The sequence below is a fragment of the Emys orbicularis genome, chromosome 1 (genome assembly GCF_028017835.1).
Source record: "Emys orbicularis isolate rEmyOrb1 chromosome 1, rEmyOrb1.hap1, whole genome shotgun sequence".
Classification (NCBI taxonomy): Eukaryota; Metazoa; Chordata; order Testudines; family Emydidae; genus Emys; species Emys orbicularis.
Genome location: NC_088683.1, coordinates 357,782,245 through 357,794,966, shown reverse-complemented (window position 1 = coordinate 357,794,966; position 12,722 = coordinate 357,782,245). Strand labels below are relative to the sequence as shown.

Here is a 12,722-nt window from a genome sequence, read left to right as displayed (position 1 = left end):
GTGGTGTGTGTGTCACTACTGTCAGCAGGTTGTAGTGGAGTAAACTGGGGTCTGGATTACACAGTCGCTTTGCTGAGGGTCTGCCAGCTTCTCCCTTCGTAGGGTTGCCAACCCTCCAGGATTGTCCCAGAGTCTCCAGGAATTAAAGAGTAATGTTCAATTAAATATTATGTCATGTGATGAAACCTCCAGAAATACGTCCAACCGGAATTGGCAACCTTATCGCTCTGGTGTGACAGCACTCAGAGATTTCTAAAGCGAGATGTGATCGTTAGATCATCTGGTCTAATCTCCTGTATATATCCCAGGTTGTAGGTATCCCAGGCCTCCTGTATGTATCCCAGGCCATAGAATTCTCCCCAGTCACCCCAGAGCTCAACAACTTGTGTTTGACTAAAGCAAACCTTCCAGAAAGACAGCCCCTCTCAATCTGAAGACATCACAAGATGGCAAATCCACCACTTCCCGATACTGGTAGTTTGTTCTAGTAGTTCACTGTCCTCACTGTTCAAAAATTTGCACTTTATTTCTGCCCTGAATTTGTCTGGCTTCAGCTTCTACCCATTGGTTCTTGATCTGCCTTTCTCCGCTAGACTGACGAGCCCTTTGCTAGCTGGTATTTTCTCCCCATGAAGGTGCTGATACACTAATCAAGCCACCTCTCCATCTTCTTTTTAAGATTCTTACGTCTCTCACTGCGAGGCATTTTTTTCCAGCCTTGGCATCATTCCCGTGGTTCTTCGCAGCACACTTTCCAACATCCTTTTTACGATGTGAACCCCAGAACTGTCCACAGTATTCCAGTATCGGGCTCACCGACGTCACAGACACTGGCCTCCCAAGGCCACAGCTTCCTACCCTGGCTTGTGGGGTTTTCCGCCTCCTATTGGTGGCACGATAGGGGGAGCCAAGCTCGCCCTCTACCCCAATCTCTGGCCCAAGGACCCTACACCAGAAACCCCGACTCTGCTTCACTTTTCTCCAGGCCACGTTCTGACTTTGGCCTGACTCCTGGACCCCTTTCACTGAGCCCCTCGCGTGGCCCATTCCTAGCTCCCTCTTGGTACACTGGCCCCAGAATGTCGCTCAGATACCAAATCTCCCGCCTACTAGGAAAAAGGACCTGCCTCTTATTTCTAGGCCCAGGTCAGAGCGGGGACTTGATCCCCTTAAAGGCCCAGCTCACCCTTTCACCTCCTCTTCTCATGTCCGGCATCACTATAGAGAACACCAAGTTCTCCCACCCCACTGTCCTGCAAAAGATTTGGGAGGGACATTGGAGAGCCCTTAAAGCAGCCCCTGGCTGTTTCATGTAGCCTTAAAGAAGCCCCTTGGCTCCAACCTACTTCCCTCCTGGCCGCACCCACTTTGCCAAAAATGCGCAGCGCCTGTCTGAGCACAACACTGAGTTCGGGGCAAGAGATGGCAGCAGAGTCACGCTGCAGATCTGGTGTAAATTGCTCTCATTTCCGGAGTGCTTTGACCCTGGGCGTAGCACACAAGCAATCGGGCCCAGGAGGGGTGAAAATAAAAGCAACAATTGCTGGAAAAGCACCACTCCTGGTTGGGGAGGTGGAGACAGAAGATGAGATTCCATTGGCTGCAGCACAGACCTGGGCACTAGGAACCCTGGCACTCTCAATTGGCTTCTGGCATTGGACTCCCTCTACGGCCTTGAACAAATCTCAGTTTTCCCATCTGTAAAATGGGGATCATAAAACTCCCCCTGCCAGCCTCACAGCGGTGTTGTGAGGCTTAATTAGTCTGAGGGCCGAATCCTGCATCCTGAGATCAGCAGCAGGCCTGGGGACCCAGGGAACAATGGACTGGCCTCAAAGTCTGTCCAGTGCTTAGAAAATAAGTACTATTATTATTAGCCACTCTAAAGATTGGAGACTATGGCCCAGATCCGCAAAGGTATTTAGGCTCCAAGTTAGGAGCCTAAATACCTTGTGGACCTTGGCCCGAATTCACTCCTTGCGGCTCCTTTACTCGTTCCTAAAGTCACTGCGGCTCCTGATAAAGACACCCGTAAATGACCCATCTTAAAATTCATTCTAAGCAGCTGGGTTAGGAACAGTCTCCTAACATCCAGCACAAACAGCCGGAACGGGCTTTTGTCCTGATCTCTGGATAATATTATGAAAAAAGGGGATTCCACTGTTGGGCACGGTGCCCTTAACTCCCACTGACTTCACCAGGCCGTAGGTGCTCAGCTCCTCGCAGGACCCAGCTGGTGATAACTAGGTACGGATACTGTTAAACGTGCAGTCGCCAGGAAAGAGTGAAGGAACCTTTTTCTATTCAAGCTCAACCTCGAGGTTCAATCCCAAAACAAACCTCTCCAATCTGAAATCTCCAGACAGTACTTGGAGATAAGATCATTTGTCTCAGACGGTTGTTTGTAGCTGCCCGGGCTACTCCTCCTTGCAGGTCCTTTATAATAAACAATCTTTAGGAATGAGACTAACATATATATAATTTGGAATGAGTCCTGACAAAGGAAAGCGGCAGGAGTTTAATACTGGAGAACACAGGGGGTAGAGGAGAACGCGGTTGGGCGGAGGGTGGGGAAGGATGGAGAGTTCCTTCTGATTCATCTCAAGGCAAACTTGTCCCTAAAACAAAACTCAAATGACTGAACACAGCTGCTGAGCTTTTGGTAAAACTCAGAGGAAGGCCCAAGCTACAAAGATCAGGGCTGTTTTGGTCCAGACTTGTTATAGGTCCAGGGGCAAATCTGGATCTTTATCAAGATCCAAACTTTCCTAAAGCACAAGGGTGTTTGGAGCTGGGGGGATTTGGTTTGGCCCATTATTGCAAGGTGGGTCACAGAAAAAGTCCAGATCTGGTTCTGAATTTGCCCGAAGTTGAGGTTGTTTGGATCTGGGGTTTTGATTTGAGCCCAACAAGTAAAAATTAACATCCAGTAAGAATCCTCTGTAGCCACCCATCCACCCTTCTCTCTTTTATGCGCAGGCGTGCACACACACTTCATTCAATGAGACACTAACCAGCGGAGCGCCAGCTCCCCCCAGTCTCTTTCAGAAAAACAGACTGCTCCAATTAGTGCAGATACCAGCCCTGCTCCCTTCCAGCCATTGCCAAAGAAACAGAACAAACCACACAGCACTTGCCAAGATCAAACAAAACTGAAACATCTGACAAGACTTAAGACTCCTTGGTTCTTCCCAGTCAGGTGACTCGGACAGAAGGAAGTGTCAGCTCCTCACTCTATCAAGAAACAACTCAGTCCCTAGCAATGACCTTTCAGGGTTACAGACAACTACCTGCCCCAGCCCAGCAGCTTGGCTGCCGGTCACTTCTTGCTTGGCTGCTGCTAATTTTTCAACGTGGGACTGGGCAATCTACCAGCATCCATAAATCACACACCAGAACAGTGGTAAACTCTTCTCCTCCAAAAGCTTTTCAACGTGACAAGACTGTTCCCTTCCCCCCCACACTCCTCAGTTATGAACATCTCGATAGGTCTGGATTCACTCCCATTTCCACCAGCCACGGAGCCAGCCCACGGTTACCAATGAAGAGCTGTTCAACCACTGACAGCATGGGCGAATGAATTGCCCACTAGACAGGAGGTAGGATTTCCAGCCTGCCCATTGTTTCAGTCTGAGACAGTCATCACAAGGCCGGATCGTGTAGCCCTCCCACCGGACTATTATTTAGGGTGGCCCCAATCAAAGGATCACAGCCTCTTTACAAAGGCAGTCTCTGCCCCACAGGGCTTACAACCGAAGCATATGATGAGAGACAACAGGTAGTGAAAAGCAAACAAATGCGGGGATTGGTGGCGGGAAGAAGCCAAAGGTAAAAGTGAAAGCATTACATCAGTAGTAGTCGCTCCACACTGATGAGTAACGATCCCATAAATCAGTAAGGCATGGTCAGGCTCTCACAATTCTAGTAGCACATTACACAAATAAAACTCAAACGCCTTTGCAAGAAAACCACTGAAAGAAAAGTCCAAAAAAAACCCCCAACCACATGACTAGGGGCAAATACAATGGAGCAAGAGAACAGTTGCCAATTTAGTAGATAGTTTATGCTCTGGTGAACACGGCATTCAGCTCTCGTAAACAAACCATGCAAAAGTACACACACACACACACCCCTGCTCCCCCCCAAAAGAAGAGATTTTACTAGGTAAAAAGTGACACGAGCAGACCGCAACACCAGCCACAATGATCGTTTCCGATTATAGGAGTGAAAGAAGAAACAAAACTCGCCTATGCAACTTCAAGGGAACTTTAGATCAAGTCAACTGCAAATCTCGCCCACAATGCGGATTCTGTTTTAATAATATTGAACTGTTTCAAAGCACCTTTCAGAAGACACTGCTGTTGAGATTTCTCAGCCCCTTGCTCCCGTCGGAAAGTCACGTGATTCAAGCTACATTGGCGGTCTTCTCCAAATTCTCCTATGCCAACCGGAAAAATCTTTCTGCATCCAATGTAATCCTCCAGCACATCAGAGACATCTTAATCTACTCAATATTTCAATCAAACAGATCAGAGCAACGGGTATTTCACAGAACACTCCACCCTGACAGAGATTTCAACCAGGAAGGGAACAAACAGACCAGAACATAGGGATGTGGTTTGTAGCTAGAAATCAACTTCCCTGAATACCAATTTGCAGTCTGGTAGTAACATTGGGCCCCGATTCTATTTCCACTAATGCCAAAGGCAAAATCCTCATTAATTACTACGGGAACAGGATGCTGACCTTGGTTATCATTAATATGCAACAAACTTTTTTGTTGTTTTTTTTAGTTTTCCCTGATTTTGATACTTTTAAAAAAAGGTCTGTTTTATTTCTGAAGCCCTTAGCAATGTCACAAATCATTAACAAGCCTGAATAAAATTAAAGTGGCAAAAAGAATCTCAGCTGTAGGGGGGGAAAGAGCTGCATTTATTCCTGTTAAACAGATTCCCACAGGTAGGAATTTCAAGATTATATATATATTTAAAACAATTGATGTGTTCTTGAGCTACAGTACGATGGGCAGAATATCAGGGATAATAATGAAAGAAAAAGGCTATGCAAGTTCCCTATAGACTAGGAAAAGGCAACTTTTGTTCAACATTCAAGGCAAAAAAATAAAAACAAATAAAACCACTGCCAGCCAAGAGAACAACAGTTTACGGAGACCTTATGTAGCATTCCAGAGAGACAAAACACTAGGACTGAATTTGAAAGCAAGAAAACAGTCATCCACTAAAAGGGTCCAAAACCTGTGTCTTTTACCCAATATTACTGAGTCCGAATTCAGACATTCACATCAATGGGAGTTTGCCCTGTGTAAGGGCTTGGATGGCAGTGAATTAAGTTAAGGGCCGGATTCTGATCTCATTTGTCTGGAGTAACTTAATTGAAGTCAATGGAGTTCCTCCAGATTTACAACGGTGTTAATGAAAGGAGAATTTGGCTCCCCCAAGAGCCAGATCCAAAGTTCATTGAAGACAAAGAAAAAAATTCCATTGTCTTCACTGGGTTTTGGATCAGGTCCTAAGCTAGAGCATCTTAAAACCAGGAGCACTTACCACTTGAGGCTTGCTCTTGGGGCTGCTGGGGCTGTGTTCCTCCTGCTGCTTTGGACATTTCAGCAGCTTGGGCTCTGAAGTAGTCGGTGTAGCAGGCGAAGACCTGGGCATATCCACAGTGCCACCAGAAGACAAGTCCCCCGAGTTAAGAGTCAACATGTATTGCTTGGTGACATCCTCCAAGGATGGAGCTTGGAGTACAGGGTAGGATTTGATGGGGAGAGGTGAAGATTCTGGCACAGTTACATGGACGTTTTGACTGAGCGACCCATGAGGCTCAGGTGCTGAGATGGGGAGGAAAGCGGCAGGCTCGCTGGTGTGCCGGACATGCTTGGATGCAGGCCTGGACCTACTCAGGGTAGTAGCAGGAGTTGTGGCAGAGGATGCAGTCTCATGATTCTCCTGGTGAGTCACCCGGTTGGTGCGCTTCTTGGAACTTCGCCTGATGATCCTGGGGGACAGGACTTCCGCCAGCTTGGGGTCAAAGCTATAGCTTTGAGCGGCCTCTCCTGCATTGTTGCCTCCTGCCTTTGCAGGTAGGACGTGCTCAGACTGAGAGCGCAGCTTCTCAACCTCCTGGCCTAGCTCCTCCAGCTCCCCCACCTCGTCCCTTTGCTCGGAGAGGATGGGTTCACTGCTGGAAGGCGGGATGGTCTGGTCCATCTCACTGATTGGCTCGCTGGGGCCCTCAAAGCCTGCGCTGGCCAACTCACTGCGACGGCTGGGGTCGCTGAACGATTTCTTCTTGACTGTCTTACCATTTCCCCGCTCGTCGATCACCTTGTCCATGGCGCCGGGCTGGCTAACAATGTTCTGGATCACCGTGTTGTAATCCTTGACTCCATCGCTACAGACGGACAGGTCGCTGGCAGCGCTGCCAGTGCACTCGGACAGAGCCATGGCCAAAGACTCTGGGACACCGGCCTTGGAATTCAGGGACCCTAGGAGATTACTGTCCACTGAGAAGTTCTCGGTCTCTTCTGTGATCGAGCACCTCCTGTGGGGCATGGGGTCGCTTAGGGATCTGTAGGCTTCGCCACTGGATTCCCCATTGCTGGAATCGGACCAGTTGTTGCCAACAGAGGGAAACTTCCTTCGGCGCCGCAGAGTGCTTGGGGTGGAAGGTGCCTCTAGGGAGCCTTGGGCCATGGCTTTACCAGGAAGGGCGTCATCAACAGCAGCACCCTCATGGTTCATTCCAGCTGCGAGCCCAGGGAGAGGAATCTCTTTACTGTTCATTCGATCAGTGTCACCCTCCCCTACGCCGGCGTTGGCTGGTGTCCACGCTGCGACAGCCTGACGGAGATCCCCGTAAGCAGCGTTGGTGGGACCCATCTCAGGCTCCGTCACGATGCCTTCATCGGTCATGCTAGACTCATGACCCGAGAGCTCCTCCATGGACTTCCCACAGGAGAGGTTTTCTTCAGACTCTTCTTTCTTCAGACACTGCTTGTGCTCTTTGCTACTCAGAAGGGCCGCATTGGCTTCCTTCTGGTTCTCTGTAAACTCCTCGCCACTTTTCACACCTGCGCGGTCCTTCTGATCTGACACAAAGCCGTAGTCGTGCTGGGAGCCGATCCGACTTATCTTCTCAAAGACTTGCCGTGCTTCCTGAATATACTGATCCTGGATAACGACCGGGAGCCCGTCAACGTCCTCTCTCTGGCCAGCATCACCGCCCGAAACCACGCTGTCATGGTCGCTGCTGCTGGCCAGGAGAAGCTCCGAGGAGCTTTGCTTCATGGAGCTCTGGAGGAAGAGCCTGCGTGGCGCCGGTTTGTCAGAATAGGTGAATGACTTGGCCCGGCGTAAGGTTGCGGTGAGGTCTTTGAGAGTTGGGCGGACGCCTAGTGCCCACCGGTTTGGGGTTTGTGCCACACTTCGGCCTCTGCCTCCCAGCTGGTGCCCAGCTGGGCTCTGGTAGTTCTCACTCCTGCCACTGCTGAAGGCCCCTTCCTCTTGGTCACTGACCCCGCCACCTTTCTTCCTCACCTTCAGCTCGGAGAGATCCGATTTCAGGAAGCTGAGGAGAGTCAGCGTCTCAGTGGCTATGTCAGGATTGGACATGGACTTCCTGTGCTTGGCTCGCTCGGCCTCAGGTCCACTGTGGAGCAGAATCTCACTGGAAGGGTCCTCTTTCACTTTGCCGATGCCCATGGGAAGCTTAGGACGCACCCGGACCTGCTGCTGAAGCCTGGTGAGGCTGTCGCTTTGGCTGAAGCTGGGAGATCTGTACATGCCGAGGCCCCCCTGGAAGCTCCGGCTTTGGCTGGGCCAGCAGGGCCCAAAGTGGTCCTCTTCCTTCAGCGTCTCGGTGCTCGAGTACCTGCTGCTGCTTCTCGACCCGCAAGGGCTTGGCCCGAAAGGCGGGATGTTCACTTTGGAGACGCGGGAGACCAGGGGTACAGGTGGTGCTGCGGCGAGCGGGAAGTGAGCAGCGGATACGCCTTCTGACATGCCCCTCATGTACTGCCGGTGCCCTTCGGCGCTGCCCACTGCCTTGGCTTCACCCAGCAGGGCGGCAAAGGTGTTCCCACTGTTGCAATCTGCTGCTACCAGCCTCTTTGCCACCGAGGGCGGCTTGGCTCCATCGTTCGCAGGAAGAGGCAGGTGTGCCAGGACCTCATGAGTCCGGGGGGGCCGCCCTGGCACGGCCTCCATTCCCGCTAGCCCGTCACTGTCGGACTCATGGTCCCAAAGGCCCAGGTCTTTCTTCTTCTTCCGGACAGAGCGTTTTCTGGGGGTCACTAGCTGGTTCCCCTCCTCCTCACTCCCCGAGGACCTCTCCAGGGACCTGGGCCTGCCCCCGCAGGGGCCATGCTTGCTGTTGGCGCTGCCAGGGAAGGGGAAGCTGTGAGCGGGCAGCAATGCCTGGCGGCTGGAGCTCCCTTCTTGGAGGAGGTTGCAGCCAGCAGAGGAGGTGGTGGAGGGCGGGGGGGCAGCCTGTGGTTTGGAAGAACTATTCCAGGAATGTAAACTATCCCAAGGCGGCTGGTGCTGCCGCCTGGCCTCCCCGCCGGACGGAGCGCAGGGCAGCGGGTGCGCTCGCAGCAGGCCGGGGTAGGGAATGCAGCTGCGGGGCGGCGGGGGAGGAGGGGGCTGCTTGGGGCCGGCGCGGAGCCGCTCCTCCTCCCTCCTGGCCGGAGCGGGGGCGCTGCTGGGAAGCGGGGGGCTGTCCGTGCCCGGCTGGGGCGCCCCGAGCCCCGCCGGGGGAGTCCCCGCGGCGGCCGAGCTGCCGGCTCCGTGCAGGGAGCGGGCCCCACCTTCCTCCTCCGGGGCCCGGCCGGGGGGCTGCCGCCGAAAGCTCTCCCCGAAGAGTTTGCGCATCTCGGTGACGCTGGGCCAGAGCCCCCCCGGCTCCAGTCCGGCCTCCCCCGCCTTGGGGGGCTCGCTCAGCCCCGGGCCGCGCTGCTGCCCCCCGCCCTCCTCATCGGGCGGCGGCCGAGCCTCCCTCTTCCCCGGCTGGGGCGGGCAGCAGGTGGCCCCGTCCTCGTCCGGCTCCTCCTCGCTCTGGGAGCTGCGGGGGGCTGGCGGGGGAGCGGCCCCGGCGGCGGCGTCGAAGCGCTGGGAGAGCTGGCGGACGGAGGGGGACAGGCTCCGCAGGGCTCTGCCCCGGAGCTCCGGGGAGGGGCAGGCGGCGGCCGAGAGCTTGGAAACTTTCCTGGAGAGGCCGCTGGAGGCGGCTCTGGAGGGCGATCGCCGGCGGCGCTGCGGCGAGTCCCGCTCCTGTTGCTGCTGCTGCGCCCTGGCGCCGGGGGGCTGGCACTGGCAGGGCGGCTGCCGGGCTCCTTCCCCCTCCGCCGCTGCCTCCAGCCACCGCTCCAGCCGCTTGAAGGAGACGCTCCGGCAGAGGGGAGCTGTCCCCTCGGCCTCCCCCTCCGCCATTGTATATACACACCGCGCTCAGCCCACCCACCCCCTTCTCTCGGCCTCCCCCCCTTCCTCTCCTCCCCTGTGCTCCAGCCCTAAACCCGCTCTGGCGAGCAGTCCGGCCCCTGCACGCCGCCCTCCGCCATCCAGGGTCCCCGCGGCGCTGCGAAGTTGGAGGCAACTTCCACTTCCCACGGCAAATCGGGGGGTGGGGGGATTGCAAACGCGCCCTTCCCCAAAGCCCCGGATCGCGGCGTGATCCCTTTCCCCCTTTGCTCCGGTTCCGAGGCGATTCCCAGGCAGCTCGAAGGGGTGGGTTTTTTTGAGGGGGGGGAAGCAGGCGGCAAACTTCAGTGGCACTTTCCCCGCTGCAGCGGCCGATCCATGTCGGTGAAAGGAAGTGGCCCCCTTTCCAATCCGACTTCATCCCCTGTACCCAGCCGCCGCACCGACATCTCCCCGCCGCACAAAATCCGAAGGCATCTCTTGGTCAGACGCCAAAGCGGCCCACTTGCCTTGCCACATGGAGACAAGCCCTCATCCCTTCTTTTTTCAATTATTATTTTTTGGCTTAAATTTCTTCCTCCCTTTATTTTGTTCTGTTGCAGGCAAATAAACTTTCCCTAAGAGGCGTGGTTTCTTGAAATGAGGGGGTGGTCTCTGAAGGAAAGTCTGGGAACATGGCTTGGGTAATTTTACCAGAAAAAGAACATGAGGAGAGAGGAAATACGGTAACGATGAATTCCTATGAGTCCCCGGTATGCCTTTTATTTTCCAGTGTGTTCACATGTTAAATCTTTTGGCTCTGCTTTGGCTACAGATATCATACTTTTTAAATATATACTAAATGTGTTTAGACTGGAGATCAAATCTCCCCCGCCCCTTTTTTTTTAACTTCCCTCTGAGCCTTTCAGGAAGACAGGGCAAGAATTTAAATATTTTAAGGCCTTTTGCTTGTTTTGAAGGGGCGGATTTCCCCTAAACATAAAAACAATCACAAGGCACGAGGTCTTGGGTTCCTATCTTCTGTCGATCTCAGTGCCTGGAGAGGCAGCTGAGAAAGCAGTGACTTTTCAGATTTGGAAACGCTGATAACATTTTTCTGCCAAGTTTTCTTTGGGGGTGGGGGACTGTCTTTTTGTTTTGTGGTTGTACAGCGCCTAGCACAGTGGGGTGGCTGGCACTCATAGGTGTTACTACAAGACAAATAATAACAATGTCTCTAGCTAAGAGACACCAAAATCATGGCCAAGATTTTGAAAAAAGGTGCCTGGAGTTGGGCTCCTAAATCCATACATAGGCACTGTTTTTCTCTGACAGCACCTAACACGGAGGCCTTCAGCAGCACCCATTGACTACAATAATTAGGATTCGGTCTGTACAGTTTATTTTATTCCTTTTTTTTGGTTGGTTGGTTGGTACACAAGTTCCCTCTGGGCTTGGACTTCCCCTCGAAACGAACAGGGAAATTCTCATGGGTCGCCCTGGCTGAAATGCTGTGAGCTGAGGCTGGAAAACGGGTAGCATCAGTGAATTGGTGGGGGGGCAGAGGAAGACTCGTCCGGGTGGGGAGAGATACAAAGGAAGAGGGTCTTGCATCATGGCTAAAGGACCTAGAGGAGGCCAGGGTAGATGACTAGAAAAGGGATAGGGAAGCAAAAGAAGAGGCCCCTGGTTCCATCCCCTGCTACAGCCTCCCCATTCTGGTGACATTAAAGGCCTGATAATGTTATGGAATTCACTGTCACTGGGGAATCCTTTGCATAATCCGTCCCCCTGCTCCCAGGATCCAGTGAAGAGTTCCCTTCAAGGTCATGATCTGCATAGCAGGAAGGTGATGGAGCAGGGGTGGGCCACAGGATCCCACAAACTGAGCCCAATTTGCAGCTGTCTTATTTGCTCAGCTGAGCACCGCTCCTGATAGCCGAATGGAAATTGCTCGGTGCACCCGTTCCCCAGCATTAAAAGCCTGCGAGCTACCAGGTTGTATGATTAGTTGTGTTACAGTAGTGCCAAGGGGCCACAGCGGAGATCAGGGCCCCATTCTGCTAGGCGCTGTACAGACACATGGTAAGAGACCACTCTGTCCTCACTGGTCTGTTTTAAGAAGAGGTCAGCCCCCGGGGCTGCGCTTACGCCGCTAACCCAGCCAGCCAGTGGGCCGTGCTGTGGTCCCCACAACATTGCGTGGAGAGGTGGTGAGGGAGGCAGAATTCACGCCCCTCATTCCTGGAGCCCTGACATGCTGCAGGTTGGGCTGCTGGATGGAGATGGACCAGAAGGAAAACAGGAAATGGGCAAGAGGCCTGAGTAACCTGCTAGAGGGACACAAACCAATTACATCTTCATTCTGTGCAGGGCTTTGGTTTCACTATTAAAGTTAGTTCTCGACACTATAGATTTTTTTATCAGGACTCTTTCCAAACCTGACAGTGTTGCGCCCCCTACTGGACATTGGGAAAGGTGACTGCTTCTACATTAGAACCCACTTCATCAGTTGCAGTGGGTTCTACCCCTCGAAAGCTTATGCCCAAATAAATTTGTTAGTCTCTAAGGTGCCACAAGGACTCCTTGTTTTTGCTGATACAGACTAACACGGCTGCTACTCTGAAACCTGCTTCTACACTGGCAGTGTCAAATCTTGGGTAGTGTTTCTTTCTCTTAGAAAGTATGTGGGAAAGTGAGTTAGGTTTTCACTGTCAGGGTCCCCTCCCCTTTGTTGTTGTTGTTCTAAGTGTTTTAGCTAATTCTGCTTAATCTTTTCTCCAAACCCATGAATCTTTGGAGTGGCTCAAACCTGCTCCCATTAAAGTCAATGGTAATTGTGGTGCTGACTACAACACAAGTAGAGGGAGTGTGGTCTAGGGGTGGCAGGACTCCTGGGCTCCCTAGTCCTGGCTCTGTCACTAACCCAGGGCCTGATCCTGGACCCCTTATTTGGAAGTGTCACCTGTACTCCTGGGAACAGTCCCATAGATGTCAATTACTCTGTTAAAGGCAAGTATTTGCATGCCCCTAATCTCAGTGCTTTGCCACAACAAAGTGGATGCTCCTGTTCACGGGACAACACAAGTGCAATGTAATCAGAGTGCACCTCTGTGTTTGGTGCCCCTCACATTTTCTCCTTCCAGCTCATGAGAGGCAAATGAAACCTTTGAAGAGAGGTTTCCTATGAAGACTGCTCCTTTAAAAAAAAATCTGCTGTGTGAGCTGTGCTTTAGTTACATTTTAACCAGCAAAAGCCATCAGGATAGAAAACCCATCAGAAAGCATGGGGAAGGTTACTAC

General features: G+C 52.6%; 1 protein-coding gene across 1 annotated transcript in view; it reads right to left on the bottom strand.

Moving 5' to 3' along the window:
- Window positions 1–8,891, bottom strand: part of ARHGEF17 (Rho guanine nucleotide exchange factor 17) — a 249,539-nt gene extending 240,648 nt beyond the window's left edge. Inside the window, exon 1 of the mRNA XM_065423342.1 lies at window positions 5,565–8,891. Coding sequence (XP_065279414.1) covers window positions 5,565–8,891 — 3,327 coding nt within the window. The remainder of the gene's footprint in view (window positions 1–5,564) is intronic.
- Window positions 8,892–12,722: the final 3,831 nt, after the last annotated feature.